Source organism: Thamnophis sirtalis, unplaced genomic scaffold (genome assembly GCF_051295495.1).
Source record: "Thamnophis sirtalis isolate CommonGarterSnake01/CBP01778 unplaced genomic scaffold, rThaSir2_p1.2 scaffold_3, whole genome shotgun sequence".
Lineage (NCBI taxonomy): Eukaryota > Metazoa > Chordata > Lepidosauria > Squamata > Natricidae > Thamnophis > Thamnophis sirtalis.
Genome location: NW_028261383.1, coordinates 131,790,867 through 131,813,138, shown reverse-complemented (window position 1 = coordinate 131,813,138; position 22,272 = coordinate 131,790,867). Strand labels below are relative to the sequence as shown.

General features: G+C 43.6%; 1 protein-coding gene across 3 annotated transcripts in view; it reads left to right on the top strand.

Annotated features, from left to right (window-relative positions):
• TBC1D16 (TBC1 domain family member 16) overlaps positions 1 to 22,272 on the top strand; it is an 82,394-nt gene that overhangs the window by 4,165 nt on the left and 55,957 nt on the right. For 2 of the 3 annotated variants that reach the window (XM_087710122.1, XM_087710121.1), the window contains exon 2: positions 15,498 to 15,741. In XM_087710122.1, the coding sequence (XP_087566248.1) occupies positions 15,561 to 15,741 (181 nt within the window). In that variant the 5' untranslated portion in view covers positions 15,498 to 15,560. Of the gene's footprint in view, positions 1 to 15,497; positions 15,742 to 22,272 lie in introns of those variants that run through there. The other variant, XM_014052841.2, reaches the window with a different exon arrangement.

The window sequence follows — 22,272 nt, the reverse complement described above, 5'->3', positions numbered from 1 at the left end:
GTACACCACAAAGGCTTATTGAACATCAGAGAGTCTAAACTGGCTTACAAGAATGACTATTACAGAAAAGGTAATAACAGAGTTGGAAGGTACCTTGGAGCTCTTTTAGTCAAACTCGCTGCTCAAGTAGGAGACTTTAAAACACTCCAGACAAGTAGCTGCCCAGACTCTTCTTAAAAACCTTCAGTGATGGAGCACGAAGAACATCTGAAGCCAAGCCATTCGTCTGGTTCATTGTTCTCACGGTTAGGAAATGTTTCCTTAGTTCTAGGTTTCTCCTTTCCTTGATTAGTTTCCATCCATTGTTTCTTGTCTTCTGGTGCTTTGGAAAATAGATTGACCTACCTCTTCTTTGTGGCAGCCCCTCAAATATTTGAACACTGCTATCATGTCACTCTTAGTCCTTCTTTCACTAGTCTAGCCATACCCAATTCTTGCAACTACTCTTCATATGTTTTAATTTCCAGGCCCCTAATCATCTTAGTTGTTCTTTTCTACACTCTTTCCTTAGTACAGAAAATGCTTCCAGAATCCTGACAGATGACATTGTTTAATTGAAGGAATTTGAAGTGCACCAACCCTGCAGGATCAGATCAGCCAGGGTGATGTTATGGGAGATTGGTGGAACCTCATATAACAAGGCCTTATGCCATTTAGAGCTTTACAGGTAACAACCAGCATCTTGAGTCATATCCTGAAACAAAATGGCAACCACATAGTTTGTGAGGTGTGTTACTGCTACTGGTGCTATGTTCTGGACTAGTTGAAGAGTCTGGGTAACCTTTTCATTGAAAAGCACGATCAAGGCTGTGCCACTATTAACTTCTGGCCTGAAACTTTTACTGCAGTGGGTCTAGATAATCCGTTTGCTGCAGGTTCTCTCCAGCTATAGACTACCTTCTCAATAACCTTCCCCATAAAGGGAAGTTGGAGACTATTGGTAGTTGTCAACAACTGTTAGGTCCAAGGGTGGTTTGCGTAGCCACCTACACCACCTGTTTTAAGGAGGCATGAGATCAGTGGATTTATCAACTAGAACTTTAAAAAAGGAACAAACCACGCTGTCAATCCACAGTCCATTTGTAGATAGAGGTTAGGTGTCATCCTGAGGTCGATTAGGAGAGAAATTCAGACATTGAGAAACTGCGCTAAGGTTAGCTGCAAGTTCAGGAAGGGACCCAATAGATATTTGTTAATTTATTTGACTTTTATCCCATCTTTGTTTTTGGCCTACTAAAAGCAGCATACAGTACATATCTAGTGCTCCCTCCTCCTATTTTTATGATAACAACAACCCTGTAAGGTAGCTTAGGTTGAGAACGAGTAACTGGCCCAGATGACTTTCATGCCTAAGTCTCTAGCCCAGCACCTTAGCCACTATACCATATTGGCTGTTTCAGAGTTTCAATGTCATGGGCATCTTCAGGAGTGTGTGAGGAGCAAGTGATATTAAATATGTCAGAATGTCACTTGCAGATATCCAGATTATGTAAATCACAATATTTGTGTAATGATATGATGCACTTGACATCATTGTGGCTTGTACTGAACACCGCAAAGAACTGCCATGGCGCAGTGGTTAGTGCAGTACTGCAGGCTACTTCTGCTGATCACTGGCTGCCAGCAGTTTGGCAGATCGAATCTCACCAGGCTCAAGGTTGACTCAGCCTTCCATCCAGTGGTGGGTTTCAAAATTTTTTAGAACCTCTTCTGTAGGTGTGGCCTGCTTTGTGGGAGTGGCTTGCTGGCCATGTGACCGGGTAGGCATGGCCAACTTGTAAAATGTGGTGAAACTTACTTAACAACACTCTTGCTTAGCAACCAAAATGTTGGCTCAGAATCTCTGGCATTTGAAGCACGCAAGTCTTAAAGCTGTCAAGTTACAAGACCCTTGCACCCCTAACCCTTTAGGGGAAAAAAAGCCAGGGGTGTTCAAACTTGACAGCTTTAAGACTTGTGGACTTCAACTCCCAGAATTCCTCCTCTCGCTCTTCATCTTGATGATGTGCAGACGGACGGGGGGGGAGGGAGCTGGAATTGGTTCTAAACAGCACTGTAGATTTGTGGAACTTCTTCTATGGAAGAGGTTAGAACTGGCAGGAACCCACCCCTGCTTCCATCTTTCCAAGATGGGTAAAAGGATTGTTGGGGGCAATATGCTGACTCTATAAATCACTTAGAGAAAGCTGTAAAAGCACTATGAAGCAGTATATAAGTCTAAGTGCTATTGCTATTATGTTCAAATGCCTACATTCATACAGTGCGCTAAATATAATATACAGATCGTCCTTGCATGATGACGGTAATTTGGACCAGAATTTCCATTGCTAAGGGATCTGGTTGTTAAGTGAGGACTTCATATGTTTGCAACTTGTGACTTCCTGCCACCTTTCAACAAAACAAAGTCAATAGGGATTCTGGTGGGAAATCGTAAGTCTGGCAGCTTGCAAGAAGGCCACCAGATGAGTGAGTGCTAGGGAGTGTGGCTGGGCAGGTGAGGGTGTGGAGGCAGAGGTGGGCTCATGAGTGCATGCATGCACTACGAAGTGAGAAGCGGAGTACTTAGCACCTCTTCAGCTAACTAATTTTATGAAAATACAATGGAATCTTGGTACTCATTGTTAATTGGTTCCAAGAGGTGCAATGAGTACCAAAAATGATGACTATCAAGCAATTTTTTCCCGTAAGGAATAATATAGTGAGTCACAAGGCAGCCAAGTCACAAGTTCTAGCTTGTGTGTTGGGTGCCAAACAAACGAGTACAGGGACAAAATTTTCTTGTCAAAGTGAGTTGAGTATCAAATTTGATGAGTTTCAAAGCAATTGAGGACCAAGGTACCACTGTGTAATTTTTTGTGAGCTATTGCTCCTTTCTCATTTTCATGCAGTGGCTAAACACGTAAGATTCAAGTTGGGCTTTGGGGGAAAGAGAGTGATTATGCAGGTACAAGTTATTTGTGATACTGATTTTAAGCACCTTATCAATTAACAACTGTAATGTGTTAAAAACCTATTGAGACCTCCTGAGATAGGTGCATGTGATGTGTTTTGAGATGTATGAGTTGAACATCTTGTACTACTATGCAAGTGAAGTTTCTTTTTTCTACAACAAGTACTAAAATCTAATGGAGTGTCCTGGAAGGTTCAAATGCTTGAAATTACTTGGTCCTTGTTTGGAATCCTGTTCTCAACTTGTGTCTGTTTATTATTTCCATGAAAATTGGTGTGACCCTGTTTGCCTTACATGACATTTAGCATACCTTGCTGATAAGGGCAGAGACTACACGAGAGGCAGAGCAGATGAGGGAACCTCTCATCTCATTTGGGAGTTTGTCAGGCTTGTGATTGCGCTATTAATGTAAATGTGAGGAACTTTAAGACCTGAATCAGAGCCAACAAAAAACCTAGATGTCTGCTTTGCAGCACAATGGCTGCTTAATACATTGCTAATTGGTAAGTTGTTTGTGATCTGTCTCACACATAACCAGCATCTGCACACCTGTTCTAATTCTTTAGTTTGAAAAGGTGCTACCACAGTGATGGTGAACCTTTTCAGCACCGAGTGCCAAAAAGGGAGCAAGCACTTCCTGCACATACTCGTCTGGGTGGCAATCAGGAAGAGGAGTTGCCCAGGGGGCATGCGCATGCCGGAAAATGAATTTCTGGTTTGGGGCACGCACATGCGCACTGGCCAGCAAGTTTTCTGGTTACTGCCATGCGTGCATATGGCGCCAATCAGCTGGCTGGCGTGCATGCTCAAGCCAGAAATCTGAAGACTAGCTCTTCCAGTTTCCGGCACTGCAACATGCACAAAGGACAGCTGATCATCACATGCACAGGCATGCCAGAAACCTGGAAGAGGGATGGGTGATGCTGTGTGTCCTAGGCGACATGGCTTCGCGTGTCACTTTGGGCACGCGTGCCATAGGTTCGCAATCATGGTGCTATCACATTCTTCCTGATTTTCAGCTAACCAAGTGAACCATAATATGGTTTAGCATTATGTGTGAACCAGGCTATTCTGTCACTTGGGAAACTTCCAAGAAAGTTGTGTATATTAGTGGAGAATATGTCCTGTAGGGAGTGGTCCCCAACCTTACCGGTTTTGCAAACTGGTGGCAACAATACGGGGTTGAGAGGGGATGTTTCTGAACTGCACAAGTGGCAGGTGTGTAGCTCTGCTTGCACCAGCAGTGAGCTTGTACACCTGCCACTCACACAAATAGAAGTTCACATGCTCACGCAAGCCCCCGCCACTTCTCCGGCCCAGTTCAGAACGGGCCACAGCCAGATGGTAGGGGACCCTTGCAGCAGGAAACACTTTGTAGTCTGTGATAGTAACTGACTGCCAGAAATTTGGGCTATGTTGTTCCCCTCCTCTCCAAAATAGGTGCTTCAGAATATACCCCCAAACCTTTACAATTGCACGTAATAGTGGTGGCTTCTCACCTTCTCCTGACACAGTTTGAAAACTACTGTGTTAAAGAACGCAGTAGTTTTCTCAAGAAGTGTAAACATTGTGTCCTGGATCAAACCACAATGGCTGAGTTAGAGAGTTAGTGCAATATCTGTATAAGACAAGACTGCCCATAGCAGGAAGTTTGCTTTATAGAATAAATATTGATATTCTGAAGTAGAGTTGTGTAGACTTAAGTGAAATCGTTCCAAATAATTTACGTTTCTTCCTTGAAGGTTTCATTATTATTGTTATGTTAATTGGAGTAAAAGTAGTCTTAAATGCAATAAATACATGCCAATTACCAAATGCCCGAATTTTGATCATGTGACCGTGGGGAGGCTGCAACAGTCGTAAGTGTGAAAAATGGTCATAAGTCACATTTTCCTGGACTGTTACAGTGGTGGGATTCATTTTTTTTTTACTACTGGTTCTGTGGGTGTGGCTTGGTGGGCGTGGCAGGGGAAGGATACTGCAAAATCTCAATTCCCCCCCACTCCAGGGGAAGGTTACTGTAAAATCCCCATTTCCTCCCCACTTCAGAGGAAGGATACTGCAAAATCTCCACTCCCTCCCCACTCCAGGGGAAAATACTGTAAAATCCCCATTTCCTCCCCACTCCAGGGGAAGGATACTGTAAAATCCCCTTCTCAGTTATGAAACGCTCAGGCTTTTCCAGAATAATCATCATTATCTGATGATATATACCGGTATATCTTCTGCAAGTCTCTCGCCAGAATGCTTTTATGGAAGTACTTTCAAAGTTATGGTGTATTTGTCACATAACAGCTGCTAAATCTGGAGTGCAGTTATGTGGCTTTGGAAAAACCTCAACAGACTATCAAGTGTCTTCCAAGCTCTCACGGATATCTGCTATAATGAAAATATCTACTGATGATATGCTCAAGTATTTGTTTTTGTTAGAATTGTGGCAGGTGTAATTTGATTTTCCTTCTATAATTTTACTTGTTGCCTACTCCATTAGGTCTCATTTTCTATAGCCTTTGTAAAAAAATACATTGACTTCCAGGTGGTCACTTCAAGAGAATCTTTATTTTTATAGTTGCTGTTTTATATTACAGGTAATCCTCAATTTATGACCACAACTGAGCCCAAAATTTATGTTGCTAAGAGAAACATTTGTTAAGTGAGTTTCCCCCATCTTATGATCTTTCTTGCCACAGTTGTTAAGTAAATCACTGTAGTTGTTAAGTTAGTAAGATGGTTGTTAAGTAGATCTGGCTTCCCCATTGACTTTGCTTGTCAGAAGGTTGCAAAAGGTGATAACATACCATATTTTTTGGAGTATAAGACACATATTTTTCCCTCAAAAAAGAGGGTGAAAATCTGGGTGCATCTTATACACTGAATACAGCATTTTTGGCCTCCCGAAACCCCGCCCCCTTTGCAAAAATGGCCATGCATAGCCTTTAGAAGACTTACAGAGTGTTCCTGGGGGCTGGGGAAGGCAGAAACTAGGAGAAAATGGGCCATTTTTGCTCCCCCTTCCCTCAGGAGCACACTATAAGCCTCCTAAAGGCTATGCATGCCCTTTTTAAGACAAAAAATGGTCCCATTTTCGCAAAAAATACGGTAATCTCGGGACACTGTAACCATCATAAATATGAGTCAGTTGCCAAGCATTTTGATCACATGCCCATGGTATATAAGTGTGAAAAAGGATCATAAATCCTTTTTTTCAGTGCCGTTATAACTTCGAACAGTCCCTAAATGAACTGTTGTAAGTTGAGGACTACCTGTATATGGATTTTATGGCTGAAAGGGCAGTTGCAAGAATCCCTTAAGGCCTTCTTTTGAAAAGGTACATTTTAAATAAAGATTGCAGATAGTAGTTCTGTTTAACGCTTTTGTTTTTACTATGGAAGTGCTAAAATGCTATAGTGGTTGGTGTTTGGATTGTTGCAATGTGAACAATTTCTTAATGAAACTCGTTGACCTAAATTTACCAAGCTTGCTGAGTTTAAATAAACCCCATTATGATATAATGTGATGTGGGAACTCAAAAATCCCACATACTTGCTAGAGATTTGCTGCTTCATCCTTGTTTATTGCTAAACATTATCCCCATTATTGCAGTTCTCAGTCATGGCTTCCTTCCTTGAAATATGTTCGTAAGACCTCTAACCTACTGTGGCAGTTCCTGTTGAAGAGCTCTAATGATACGAATAAACTTCTGATTTGAGATAAACACTCACAAACCTATGAAGAAAAATGGAGAAGTGTTGCATTCTCTTTCCTGGAGATGAAATAACCTATATATATCTACGTGGTGGCTCAGAGGCTAAGACACTAAGCGTGTCAATCAGAAAGTCAGCAGTTCAGTAGTTCAAATCCCTAGCGCCACGTAATGGAGTGAGGTCCTGTTACTTGTCCCAGCTTCTGCCAACCTAGCAGTTCGAAAGTATGTAAAAATGCAAGTAGAAAAATAGGGACCACCTTTGGTGGGAAGGTAATAGCGTTCCGTGCACCTTTGGCGTTTAGTCATGCCAGCCACTTGACGGAGATGTCTTCGGACAGCGCTGCCACTGTGACTTTGAAAGAGAGATGAGCACCACCCCCTGCAGTTGGGAATGACTAGCACATATGTGCGAGGAGAACCTTTACTTTTATATATCTAAAACAGAGTTGTTGAAGAAATCTGAAAAATCAGTTTATGCATTAAAATTTGATAAGAGCCGCTGTCCAATGTTTTATTCCTTTTACCCTTCTGCTATCCCATTTTTTTATTCCCGCTGTTCCTTTACTTGAGATTATGGTTCTAGGAAAGAGTTTTGTGTATTTTCTCAAGAGTGTGTATAGTTCTTCCCCTTTTCCAGCCCTGCATCTTTTATGCCTTTCACCAAATTATGCAAATCTTCAGGGTTTTTTTTTGTTTGTAAAGAACTAGTTTCTGCCTGTCCTGGTTGGGTCCTTGCAATGGTGCCAAGCCATCAATCAGAAATCATGCTTTCAGCCAAGTCGTTATCAAAAGGCTTTCCTCCATTGTTCCCACTGATAAGGAGAAACGGCACAATTGGAGCAAGTGGAAATTGTGGCAGAAAACCTGCCAATCGGATGTTGCCCTGTGGCCTTTTGTTCGGGAGGGAGGGGTTTGGGCTATTGGTGGGGGGGGAGAGTGTGTGCTGACTGAATATTTAATGAGAATGTGATTAAATCAGCTGGTGACTTAGCTTATCTTAGCCTGGGTGCTGAGCAGTCTTGGGCTTGGTCCATGAAACAGTTGATGGACGGATTAAAAACCCCAGTGTTGACCTGTTCGGGGACAAGAGTTGTCATGCAGAAAAAGTCTGAATAAAGGCTGCACAATACCAGCTGTAACATTTCGAATCAGCTATCTTCTATATATATAAAAGCAAAATACCACTCACGCATCATCACGAAATCTCCAGAACCGTAAAGCCTACAAACTTGAAATTTGGCACATATGTTCCTCTTGGCTTCTAGGTGGTCACTAAGAAAGGATTTTTCAAAATGACCATGATATCATTAGTATTTCTTATATTATTATTATTATTAACACACTCTGATGCTAAGGAGTTAGACATTCTACTCCCTCTCCCCACCTGAAAGGGAGAGAAGTTTATAATATAGGAGAAATTTCTGTGGGGCCGGCCTGAAGGAGAGAAGGGAGTAAGATAGGAGAGGCCGCTGTGGAGCAAGTCTGAGGGAGAGAAGGAGAGAGGAAAGGCCGATTGTAACTACTCATTAATGTTCAAGCTTTAACTGTCACTTTATCAAGCTCGATCACATAGTTCCATAGCGAAGCACATAGCGAACCGACTAGTCCATAGTTTTCCTCAGTGTGCTTTAAACTTTGTCTACCTTGTAACCATGTTTACCTCCCATGGATTCCGATAAGTGTGCACACAATCGCACTTATTGTCTGGACTTTATAATATTGAGACTGCTTTACTCATACCTCAAGTAAGGTGTTCTTCTATGAGATTCAGGCACAGAATATCTGATCATTGCTGTCAGGTTATATACCCCACCTCCCCCCCCCCCCCCATGTAGAAATGCTGCAGTTCTCCTGTGTAAATTGGCAGCACATCTGAGCCTTGTGGTTTGAAGGTTCATACATTATTGTCATGAGATTCCTATAAGCCATAAGAAGAAGTGTGCCATGTTAATATGTTGAAGAGATTGCCTAATTAGGAGTCAGAACCCAGGTAGAGGTATTGCTACGTATTGCTTCGCTACTCTATACTGAAGTAACCTTCCAAAGTCCCAGGTATCAGAAAACAATTACCTGTTTATTAAAGCTAAAATTTGTTATATTCTAGGTTTTGCTCATAGCAAAAGATTAGATCCATGATGGTGAACCTATGGCACGTGTGTCACAGGTGGCAAACGGAGCCCTTTCTGCGGGCATGCGAGCCATTGTCCAGCATAGCTCCACCGCACATGTGGGAGCACCTCCCGCCGACCAGCTGATTTTTGGGTCTGCCGTGGACACAGGAGATGCGTGGGGGGGTGAGGTAGCGCCCCCCCCCAGCTCCGTTTTTGGCACCAAGAGGCTTCAGGGAGGGCTTCCAGAGCCCAGGAGAAGCCATTTTCCTCCGCCCAGGAACCTGGGGAGGGTGAAAAACAGGACTTCTGGAAGTTTGGAAACTGGCATATTTCTGGCCTCTAGAGGGTCTCCGGAGCCCAGGGGAGGCCGTTTTCTCTTCCGAAGGCTTTCCTTGAGCCTCTGGGAGGGTGAAAACGGCCTCTCCAGGGCTCCGGAGTCCTCCCTGAAGCCTCCTGGTGCTAAAAATGGAGCATGTTTCTGGCCTCTGGAGGGCCTCCAGAGTTCAGAAATGGGCATGTTTCCGACCTCCAGAGGGGCTCTGGACTCTGGGGGAAGCCGTTTTCGCTCTCCCAGAGCCTTGAGGAAAGCCTCCGGAGCCTGGGGAGGGCGAAAACTCCCCCCCATGTGTTGTTCATGCATGCGCATGGGCTTCTTTTTGCATGCACTGGGGTCATGCGCACATGCAAGGGATTGGTTGCGAAGGTGGGCGAGGCACATTGCATTGTGGGTGTGGGCATGCACGCAATTTCAGCACACAGTTAGAAAAAGGTTCACCATCACTAGATTAGATAATTGAACACGAGGATATTGTCTTGCCAATGACACATTTTACATCGTCTATGAAGAGACTTATTGCAAAGCAGTCTTTACTTTTTTTTTACAATATATATATTTATTATTATTTTTTAAATTATACATTTATATTTTGTGTGAAGAGAATTGGTTCTAGGTAACATTCATATTAATCCAATTCACAATAACAATATTAGTAATCTCTATCACATTTCTCAAATTTAAGTAATCATCATTATATTGTTCAAACATAGATAAATGCCTATCTCCTCATCTTTATCTCTACCTTTATCTATATCTTTCTTGTTCTGTCTAAACATTTCTCTATTATATATATGAACAAATTTAACTAAATTTTGTTTATATTGATCCAATTCATGCTTACATTGTAGATAATCTCTTATCACATTTATCAAATTTATATAATCCTCATTATATTTAGACAACTCCTCTTTAGTACTTTAATTCTTATACATTTTTTCATATTAATCAAATTCAGAATAACAGTATGAACAAATTTAACTAGATATCATTCATGTTGATTCAATTCACATTAACATTATTGATAATCTCTATCACATTAATCAGATTTCTGTAATCCTCGTTACATTGTTCAAATATACATTGAAAAAAAACCTAACATTTGTAAACTTCTAATCTATTATTTTTATTCATTCTATAAACAATTTATGTTTTGATATTTCCCCTATCTAATTTTATTTCTGCCTCTCTACTTTAATATTTAAGAGGAATTTTTTTAAATCCAAATTAGTCTTTACTTAATGACCCCTAGGACAGACTCAAAAAAAGATAGGAGCCATCCTCAAAATTACAACCCCCCCCTCTTACACACACACACACACACACACACACACACACACACACACACACACACACTGTGGTCACATAATTGCATTTGAGGTGCTTGGCAGCAGACTCATTTATGACCAGTTGCAGCATCTTGCAGTCACCTGACTATGATTTGCAACTTTTTTGTCATTTTTCAGCAGAAAATGGCAAAAACCGCCCACTGGATATGTTGGATTTGCTTAATGATCGCAGGTTCAGTTAATAGCGATGGACTTAATGACCATAGTATTTGCTTTATCACCACGGTAAAAATAGTCATAAAATCAAGTTAGGTCACATCACGTTCTGTTTAATGACTGCAATTCTGGGCCCAATTGTGGTTATAAAGAGTGGTTATAAAGGACTACCTAGACACAATAGCAATGGCAATAGCAATAGCAATTAGACTTATAAACTGCCCCATAGTGTTTTACAGCACTCTCTAAGCAGTTTACAGAGTCAGCATATTCCCCCCCCCCCCCAAACAATCTGTTTCCTCATTTTACCAACCATGGAAGGATGGTGAATAAATCTTGAGCTGGTCAGAATTGAACTGCTGGCAGTCAGCAGAATTAGCCTGCAATTCTGCATTCTAATCACTGCGTCAGCAGGTGAAGAGGAGAACAGAAGTTTCCTTCTGCAGTTGGAGAATTGCAATGACATGATCGTCTATTCTAGAGTTGGGCTGTCAAATTTGTGGCCCACAGGCCGGATGCGTCACACACTGGCCATGCCCACATCCAGCTTAGCAAAGAGGAAAAAAATGTTCTGGTATGTCACATTACACCATGATGACGCAAGTTTGACAGCCCTGCTCTATTCTATCTTTATTAAAAATAATTTATTTACTTGCTCATTCCGGTCTCATGTTTGACCAAAATTGAAGAACAGATTAATCTAAGATAATAGCATTTTTGCACATACAATATTCTTTTGTCAAGCATCTTTTCAATTCTGAGACGAGCTATACCAGTGATGGTTAACCTTTCCAGCACCGAGTGCTGAAACTGGAGTGTGCGTGGGCATCGGAGCACCAGAACCAGGAAAAGGGCAGCTGCTCTCTTCTGGGTTCTGGCGCCAATGCGTCTGCCGGAATCCAGAAGGGAATATCTGGCCAGGGCACATGCACACTGAACCAGCTGTCCGGCGCACGTGTGTACGATGGAACCTGGGAGAGTATCTGGTGACGGTGCACGTGCCCACAGAGAGGGTTGTGCGTGCCACCTCTGGCATGTGTGCCATAGGTTCACCATCACGGAGCTATGCAAATAACATGATGCCTCTGCTGGAATATCCCTCCTTGCCTTTTACAAGGGACTCTCATTTTCCTTCAAGGTCAGCATAGCGAAAGAATGCATAAAATACCTACGTAGAGGGTTTAACATCCTATATTTTATTAGCCTTTCCTGTTTTTACTGATCAAGATTTCAGGCAAAAAAAATGTGAGGAATGTAGACTGCTTCCTGCCAAGCTGGCTTGGTAATCTTTTTTTTTATACCCTCAAAATCCTTTTTTGGCTATGCTTTGGCCCGTGTAAAGCAAATACTTTTTATATGGACCCAACTTAAATTTTAATAGCTCTCCATATCTTCCTTTGTTCTATTATAAAACACCCAACTACAATTAAGTCTTGTTGTAAGAGACCTATTGAGCAATATCTCTTGTAGGTACAGTACTGCTTTTGTTGTGAGAGACCCATTGAGCAATATCTCTTGATGTGTACTCCAGGTACAGTAGGGTCATATTGTGGATTTATAATCAGTGGTGGGATTCCGTTTTTTTTACTACTGGTTCTGTGGGCGTGGCTTGGTGGGTGTGGCAGGGGAAAGATACTGCAAAATCCCCATTCCCTCCCCACTCCAGGGGAAGGATACTGAAATCCCTATTCCCTCCCCACCCCACTAATCTGCTTTCCAACTCTGTTCTTCTGTGCAGGGCAACAAAAGAAGACCCAGCCAATCAGCTGGGACTCAGGAAGTAATGAATAGATCGGGGCGGGACCAGTCAGAGGTGGTATTTGCCAGTTCTCCACACTACTCAAAATTTCCGCTACTGGTTCCCCAGAACCGTCTGAATATCACCTGACAGTTATAATGTATTGCAAGTTCCTTCACTTTTATTCTATTCCTAATAATTTGTAGCATTCGCCTTACAAGAATCATACACCAGAATGGTGTTTTTCAACCATGGCAAGTTTGACATCTGTGAACGTCAACTGCCACAATTCTGAGAGCTGAAGTTCATAGATCTCCCATGTTGACAAAGGTTGACAAAGCACTGCATTAAAGGAACATTTAATCTCCAATTTTAACCAATATCCTTTCCTAATTGATCACAGCCATCCCAGATGCTATTTATTAAAATTTATATGAGAAATGTGAGTTTTATCGTTGATACTCTCCGTTTTCCCTTTGCCATTTTGAGGTTCATTTATCCAGTTTGGAGAAGATTTTTGTATTTTTGTTTTATTACTTTGAAGACTTTCAGACAGTCTGTAAAGACTTGTTGGTTCTGTTGAGCCCTGGGAACAAGGTTGATCTTTTTTTTTTTGTTCACTATTAAGCAAGGTGCAAGGTCACTGTCCTTGAGCTGGCAAAAAAAAATGTATTAGTATGAAAATTATAATTGATTCATATTCTGCCTCTGTTGTTTCTGTTCATGGTCCTCTTTACATCAACCAGCCTATAATATGCCATTGCTTCCATTAAGTTTCTCTTCTCATATATTTGATGGAGAATTTTGAAAGCTCATTACAAAGCAGGGGTGAAATCCAGCAGTTTCTGACAGGTTCTGGAGAACCGGTAGCAGAAATTTTGAGTACTTCAGAGAATCGGCAAATGCTACCTCTGCCTGGCCCCAGAGTGGAGTGGGAATAGAGATTTTACAGTATCCTTCCCCTGCCCTGCCCACCAAGCCATGCCAACAGAACTGGTAGCAAAAAAAATTGAATTTCACCACTGTCACAAAGTCCTACGTTTGGAGAACCAGAATACATCTAAGAATTTACACTCATACCTGTGCAGCTTTCTTTCTTCATTTTAGTAGTGATGATTGAAATGCTGTGGTCAGTGCATTCCCACCATGCATTTAAAGATCCGAGGGCTGCATTTGGACATTGCGCTAATTTTAACTTTGGTTTGCTGTTTTACAACAGTGTTTTATGCAAACTTGTCTTATTTGACGGTTCATTGTAATCCATAAACCCAGAAGAAAAAGGGTTAATTCAGTAACCAAGTTAGGCAAGTTGGCAAACACAACCTCTAAAGCAGCGTTTTTCAACCACTGTGCCGTGGCACACTAGTGTGCCGTGACATAGTGTAAGGTGTGCCGTGGGAGAATTACTTTATATATAGTCAATATAGGCACAGAGTTAAAATTTTTTAACATTTTCTAATGGTGGTGTGCCTCGTGATTTTTTTCATGAAAAAAGTGTGCCTTTGCACAAAAAAGGTTGAAAAACACTGCTCTAAAGAATAGATACATCCTGCTGCTTCATCTCTATTAAGAGGGAAAGTGCCTATAACAAGAAGAAAACAGGTCCTAGATTAAAGATTGGGCAGGAAATACTTAAAGATGATAATTCAGGACGGAAAGTCCATAGTTAAGTGACATCATCATAAGTCAAAACATGTGACTACTCCACTTAGTGATGACAGTTGCCATCATTAAGCGAGGACTGCGTGGGTTTTCAAGTATAGGCCTCATGAGAAAATAAGCCTGAGTACCCAGTTGTAGCTACCACTCATTCAGTGCAGAACAAGTGTCATTAAACAAGGACAATCTCCTTTATTGCTTTGTTGATTTGAAGGGGAGTATTGCTGGGAATGCCTCTCTCTTTGTACCCACATACCTCTCTTTTTGCCCCTACATGCCTCCTCCTTTCACTCCAGTGCAAAGTACAATATAGTAAGTTATTGTTTATAACTGCCCATCTCACAGGCAAGACCCTATAGTCTTTCTATCTGTTACTTATAGCTCCATTCTCTTTAGCTTCCTTTCTTCTGAATTATTTAATAGACACGTGCAGTATGGTTTAATTAAAGCCAGTATTTTTCTCTGATTTTTTCTTGCGCCTTTTGGTTGCCATTCTTAAACAAAAACCTTTTGCTGCTCTGCAATGCCTTGTTTGGTATCTCCAAATGTTGCTTTAAAGGCCATGGAAATTAGAAGAGGCTGGGCTGGCTCTAGCACAAGAGGAAGGTTGTGTGTGCTGTCAAGAGGCAACCTTTCCTTCCACTTGCCGGTTCATATATTGTGCAGGTGATGGCAAGCATGAGCTATTTCAGGCCTATATTCAAGAGGACTCAAAGGTAATGCTCACAAAGCTTTGTGGCTATGCTGGAGCATTGACAGTAAGGATCAGGCTGCATCCTTATGCTGATCCACCTAAGGTATTCTGTCTGAAGGCACTTTCCCAAATTCATCCAATAAAGAACCAAAGCAAATAAATAACAGATGCAAATGTGTTCACTGTCTTTCTGAGGTAAAATTAACTTTTCACTGGGGATATTTGTTTCTGAGACTATTGCAGTTTTTTATTTATTCCTTATGTGACTTATGAGAGAGTTTCACACATTTACCTAAATTAATTTGTGTCTTTGCATCTCAGCTCAGCTGCAGATAAAGTAAGTCTAGTGTCAAACATAGCACTAAAAATCTGAGGTTGAAGCCATACATCTAGAAGTGAAGTGATATTTCATTTAGCAATGCTTGAGTGAGAAAAATGGGGGTTTAATATTGTACAATCCAAATCAATGGCAAGTCTAATGCCTTAAAGAAAAAATAGTAAAACATGCGGCAAATTCAGAAAAGCTCATGTTATAAGCGTTGGGGAGCACTTGTTAGGTACCTAAAGTTATAAATAAGAATTGTATTATGAAGACTTGACTTTAATGTTGAGTTTTCTTTACCAAGTTTTAGTAGGGTGAGTGACACCATAAAAGTCAGAAGCTTCTTAGACCATCCCGACCAAAGTACTTCATTTGAATGAAGAGAGGGGAGTGATGTGTCTTTCTGTTTTTACCTATTTATTGCATCTATTCTAATGTGTGTATGTGTGTGGTTTTGCTTTTTGTTTTCCATGGGCAGATCTTACTCTCTGAATTAGGTGCTTGACTGAAGCTGATAGAGAATGGAAACATTTCCTTGGCAATGTCTCTGGGAAGACTCCTCCGTCGTGCCTCTTCCAAAGCATCTGATCTCCTGACCTTAAATGCCAGCAGCAGCTGTGGTGGTTCGTCTTCCATCTTGGATGGAGAGATTATCTATTCCAAGAACAATGTTTGTGTCCACCCCCCTGAGATGCTGCAAGGTGTTGTGGAACATCATCCAGGTGAGGATGACTAGCAAACATCAAGAAGTCTCTTTAGGACTATGTGTGTAGCAGAAACGCTGAAGCCCTCTTCAGGCATCTAACACTTGTAAGTGTAGAGGGACCGGAGGCATACACTTCAATCCTCCTCTGCTCCTCTCTGACCTCTCTTTGTTATCGGCAACATTCAAGACTGGTGTTAATACATAACACTAAATACAGTTACCATTCTCTTGGGGATTGGAGTACTGTACCTAGGTCAGTAGGGTTGTGGCTCCTTTTCAAGCCTTCCCTGTCAGCATGGACTGTTAGGAATGAAGTGTAACGTCCCTTCCCTCCATACTTAAAATACTTGAGAGCTTCAGCTTTTTCCTTAAGTTTTCCTTACTGCCTATTTCACTTCTAACCCTGTATACCTTCAGCTGGTATCTCCTTTGTTTATGGCTCCAGGGGGAGTGGCTAAATCTTGCCTGCAAGATGGTGTGTCTCAGCTACACCTTGTCTGAGTTTCCTAATTCAGTGTAAACTATCTCCTTCCCTTGGTATTTTTGTAGCTTGGGTATGAGGTGGCATGTTCTATATTAGAACTTCTAAAAGGGGAACTTCATTTTAGGATTAAAGTATATTAAGATCCAGGGAGAGATTTTGAAATGTTTGTTTTGCTTTCATAAGCTTTAACACAAAGAAGAACCTTTTCAGTGAGGAAGCACCATTACATGATTTTGCAAATATCAGAAAAATACAAATGAAATTTTAATTTATTTTTATTCATTTATATGTCATATCTAAGAACCGACCATGTCCTTTACAGAAGGACTCTAGGTGTACAATAAAATTTATAACCTGTATAAAACCAATTCCACTGTTTACTTTACAGTATCATGCAAACCGAAGGGGGGGGGGAATGCATTATTTTTTATAATTAAAAACAATTTAAAATTAATTAAATGTTTTTAATTAAATAAGTAAAAAATTAATGTGGGACTTGAACTCACAGTCTCTTGCATTCTAACCCAGTGCATTTGCGGCATTTAGTATTCACCCCATTTGTTTCCATGTTAGTGACTGCCTTTTATAGCAGGCATATAAATTCAAAGCATGATTGTTATTCCTATTGCATATAGTTAATGACACTGTACTTATGGTACAGATCAGCAACAACAGAAACATCTTATTATAAGTTCTCATTTCATTTATCAGAGTCTTGTACTAGTAAAATGTGTTAGTGTTTTACATTGGTTCCCCAATCACTTGTGCATAGTTTTGTGTAGAACTTAAGTAGAATTTGAAACAAATTCATATTTTTCATATATTCCTTTGAACATGACATACAAGTAGTTCACGAGTTAGTTGAGTTTCGTGACTGTTAGAAGTTATGATGGCACTGGCTGAAGGGACTTAAGAATGGTCCTCAAGGTATTTATTTATTTATTTATTTATTTATTTATTTGATTGATTGATTGATTGATTGATTGATTGATTGATTGATTGACTGACTGATTGACTGACTGATGGACTAATTTCCATGGCCACCTATCTCAACAAAGGTCTGTTGTAACATGAGACACTAAAAATAGAAAATACAAGCATGCAACCACAATTCTACTTTGAATCAAGAGTTTATTTTATGAGTAATTTTGAAAATGAAAAAGGCAGCATTTTGCATTAATACTTCAGTAAGAAAATACTTACATCTTATTGCAATAAGGGACAGAGATAGCAGCTAGGTCCAGCGAGGAGCAGCTACCATCAATGGCCCTGATATGAAGTCAAACCTCCACTTTTATACCTTTTTCATATATCTTCTGCATGTACCACATTTCAATGTGCCTGTCTGAGATGTCCTACCCTCTGCAATTTTTGGTTCCTTATTTCTTAATGTCCCAGGCACTTTATGTTCAAAAATATCTCAAAACTGATTATATTGCATTTATAAGTTTTACACAATATGGGTACAAATATTTCATTAGTCTGCTAGTTTAAAGTAAGCACTATAATATACTGTCTTATAAGGTATCTCTAACAGGAGCATAAGACAGGTATGGGATCAAAGAGTATAGGTGTAGGAAGAGAGGTGGGTTTATTTTCTCACAGTTCCATCTGCTGAAATGCTCCTTGCAGTCATGTGAACAAATTCAGGCACTTGGCAACCACCTCACACTTACGGCCGGTTGCAGCATCCTGCAGTCACATGATCACCCTTACGGACAGCTTCATGCAAACAATATTAATGGAAAAGCCAGCAGAGAAGGTTGCAAATCAGTTGGATGAGTCTTCCCCCAGCTCGATTACACTGACCATGCACATTACACACTACACATCATCTGCTGTTGCATACGTGAACCCCTGCCATGTTTCCCTAGCTTCCCTGCATCCACACACTCATGCACTTCACGCCCTCTTTCCTCAGCTTCCCTGTGATTGCACAGACACGCATTGTGACTTTTTCCCTGTTCTCCCTGCACTTGACATATGTAAGTACCTCGTGTTCTTTTTCCCCAGGCCTCCCTGTGCTCACAGCACATGATGTGTTCCAGACCTCCCAGGGCCTCCTTCTCCCATGATAGCCTCCCCTCCCATGGCAGCCCTGTGTTCCTGACTGGGGACACCCTCCATTTCCTGCTTAATGACCTATATCTCTTGGGACAACTTGGACTGCCTGGATTCTCTTTGCTAAGTGGTACGGTCACTTGATGTTGCATTTTATGAGTGTATCACTTAGCAACGGTAATGGGGGCAATGGTCCCAATTGCCATTGTAATTTGAGGACTATCTGTTTCTCCATACTGAGGGGGAGGAGTATCCAGGATGGGTTGACTTTATCTTCTCGTTGATTGGACTGAGTCATCAGAGCTCTTGGTATAAGCCCCTGGTCCATCAGGCTCCACCTAGTTTTTAGACTCAGTCCACTCAACTGGACAGTTGACCATCCTGGATCTCCGACAGGTCGAAGATATTCAAGAAAGGAAAGGAAGGAAAATTCCAGTGTCTCCCTCCTACAGCATCCTAGGTGAGATGGCAACTTCCTGGACTGTAAGGATTGGCCAAAAGCCCCCCAGGGGGCGGCCTGCCACCCAGGCTTCTGAGTGAGACAAGCAACACTCAGAAAGGAATTTGCCGGGCGAGCAGGAGACAGAGGGCACAAGCCTCTGGAAGGCAAGCCCTGCTGCAAGGACGCCAGCGACACTGGAGACTTCCCCAAGCACCGTGGATCGAGAGAAGGAACAGGCGAGGGCGGCGCGGAGCCCCCCGCCCCCTGGAAGGGAGCCCTGCAAACGCTGCGGAGTGCCCACCCCATTGGTTCATGACCTACCTCATTGGAGGGGGCTCCAGCAGCCTGGGAAGTGAAGAAAATGGCAGCGGAGGCATGCAGCAGCTCCTCAGAGCACAAGCCGCCTGGTCAGAAGATTCAAAAGAGGCGCCTTGTCTCCTGGCACAGGAGCCATCTTGAAGCCAAAAGGGACAACGTGTTCCAAGATGGCAGCACCCAGAGACAACAGGAGACTGGCAGGACACAGGTACTGGCAACAACAGCCTGCAGTCCCACCAGGTTAGTGACCACCCGACAGGCGGCCCAGAGGAGGGGGGGTGGGAGGAAAGGCAAGAGACAAAAAGAAGCACCAAGGCAGAACTGGAAGCGGGGGGGGGGGTGTCACAAGCCCCACAAGCCTCCCAAGCCATCTAAATAGGAAAGGAGGAGGCATGAAAGACTAGAACAGATTTGCAAGAGGGCAATTGGCCTCAAATCCATCCCACACCAGGGAAAGAAAAGAAAGGCTCCTGGAGGCCCTACAGCAGGTGGGACTACAGGGGAGACAACCATATTGCAGGCAAGAATCCCCATTGACACCCCTAGTCTTTGGGGTCTCTCTCAGGGGTGGCAATCCTCCTCCCCCATGCTGCCTCCCTGAGATCAGCCTCTGCCCCCCCCCCCCCTGCCACAAGCAGGAGCCCCCAGCAAGCAAGCTCCCACAATGGCCCACAATTTTCAGACATAATGGTGCAGGCTTTCCAGCAATGCATGACATTGCTGCAGCAGCCACAAAGGCTGCCTCAGGTGGCATCCTCACCTAGGATATTAGAAGGGCTGGAAACCCAGGGGGAGGACAGCTTTAGCTCCTCAGCCTTATCACGGGAGGAGAGTGAGCTGGAGTGCGAGGAGGGGGAAGTCAGGGAGGATAAACTATCCGATGACATAGGCATGCCCCTTCCTAAGCTGACCTTCACTGGGTTGTTCCAGCCTTTGTTATATAAATCGCTCCTTCTTAGGGGTTAAGCAGCCGCCAGGCTTGGGAACAGAGCAGCAGGGGCACCATCTCAGTAGCAGGGGTATTCTGCGGAAGCCATATTTGAGGAGCAGGCCATTGAGACCGACACGGTGCCAACTCCCAGGGCCTTTCTTGAATCGGTTAAGCGCCAAGGGGCCACTCCCACGCTGGGCCCCACACTCACATCCACAGACAAGGCCTTCTTCAATGTGGATCAAGACATGGAGGGGGTGCTATCCCACCCACCATGGGCGCCCCGGCATTGGCACTGCATATACCCCCGATTTTGCCAGGGAAACCTGAGGAGGGTCTAAAGTTGGAAGACAGGTAGGCGGCCCTCACCCTCCAAAGAGGGCATCAGGCGGTGAAGGCCGCCACCACTGCCTCATTTTTCAATAGGTCTCCTCTGCTCTGCCTGCAGGAGCTGCAACAAAGCATCCCCATTACCGAGGTCAGAGCGCACCAGGACATCAATAAGCTGGGGGCGGTCATCCAATTTGCGGCGGACACCTCATTGTCTGCAGCCAGGTTTGCCTCCAGGGCAATTGCTCCACCATTGCATCTCGCAGGCTGCTGTGGCTGAGACTGTGGCAGGTGGAGATTCGCCACAGGTGGCACCTGGCATCCACTCCTTTCACAGGAGACGTCCTTTTTGGAACCGCTTTGGACCCCTATCTGGTTGAGAATAAGGACTAGAGGAAGGGGCTCCCCACAGCCCCTACGAGGGGACAGTTCAGGACGGCGCCTTACTCCAGACGGCCCTGTTCCCAGGGACAAGACTTCGGGTCCTCCTTCTGGGGTCAGGATCCGTTCAGGGGTTCAGAGACAGGGTACTCAAGTGCCAGGCATTACCAGGGAGTCTCTTCCGGCAGGCAGAGACACCAAGATAGGCAGCAGAGGGGCAGGCAGCAGAAGCGGCCCTTCCGAGGGAGCGGAGGATGAGGCGGGGGGGCGCCCCTTCCGCAAAAACTAAGGCCCGAACCAAGTCACACACCCCATAGGGGGGCGGTTGGCATACTTCACCGACTGCTGGGACTGTGCCTCATCGGATAAATAGGTTCAGTACACCATGAGGCACAGCCTGGCTCTGGAACTCCTGTCTAAACCTCCGGGGTTTTTCCAGAGCTGCCCTGTTTCAAATAACCCGGCATGGAGATTACTGATGCAGGAGGCTATACAACACCTGCTGGACATAGAGCCATCCAGTCAGTGCCTTTAGACAGCAGGGCCAAGGGCATTACACCATCCCTTTCGTAATCCCCAAGGCATCAGGGGGATGGAGGGCAATTCTGGATCTGAAGTGGCGGGACCACTTCAACTGTTACAGGAGGTTCAAAATGCATTCCCTCCACTCCATCTTGGAGGGAATCAGACAGGGAGACTTCCTCACTTTTATAGACCTCACAGAGGCCTATTTACACATTCCTATCATTAGGGATCATAGGAGGTTTCTCAGGTTCTGCTACCTGGGGCAGCACTTCCAATACCAGGCCTTGCCCTTCGACCGGTCTTCCTCCCCGCGAGAATTCACCAATGAAATGGCTGCTTTAGCAGCGAGTCGGTGGCAGATTCCAGTTAAGATTCTAAGCTACCTAGATGACCTGCTGATACAGTCATCCTCCTTTGAAGGGGCATTAGGGGATCTAGATATCACCTTGCCAATCCTGAGGGAACACGGGTTCTGGGGGAATCCGGTTAAAAGCCAACTCTACCCTTCCACTAGGCTCATTCACCTAGGGGCTCTGATAGACTCAAAGGCAGGTAAGGTCTTCCTGTCACCCGAAAGACAGTGTTCACTAATACGATTAGTCATCCAGGTAATCATGGGAGACAGGGTGCCTTTAGCCATGTGGTCTAGATGGTTAGGCACCATGGTCTCAGCCATTGGCATTATCCTTTGGGCCCTTCTCTACACCAGAGAACTACAATGGTTCCCTTTGCCGTTCCAGCGAAGGCACAGGAGCTGTTCCCAGGCCAGGGTTCTTCTCCCGGCAGAAGTTTCCCGCTCACTGATCTGGTGGACGTCCCCGGTGATAACCAAGGGCGAAGTCTTCAGAACGCCAGACCGGGTGATGGTAACCATGGGTGCCAGCCTGTTTGGGGGAGGGGGTGCCCACCTACAAGACCAGATAGCGCAGGGACAGTGGAACCAGACAGAACTGACTCACAATATCAACTGGTTGGAACGCAGGGCAGTTCGCTTGGCCCTAGAAAAATTTCACCACTCTGCCAAGGGCAGACACATTCCAGCCCCTACAGACAATATCGCAACCAAGGCCCACTT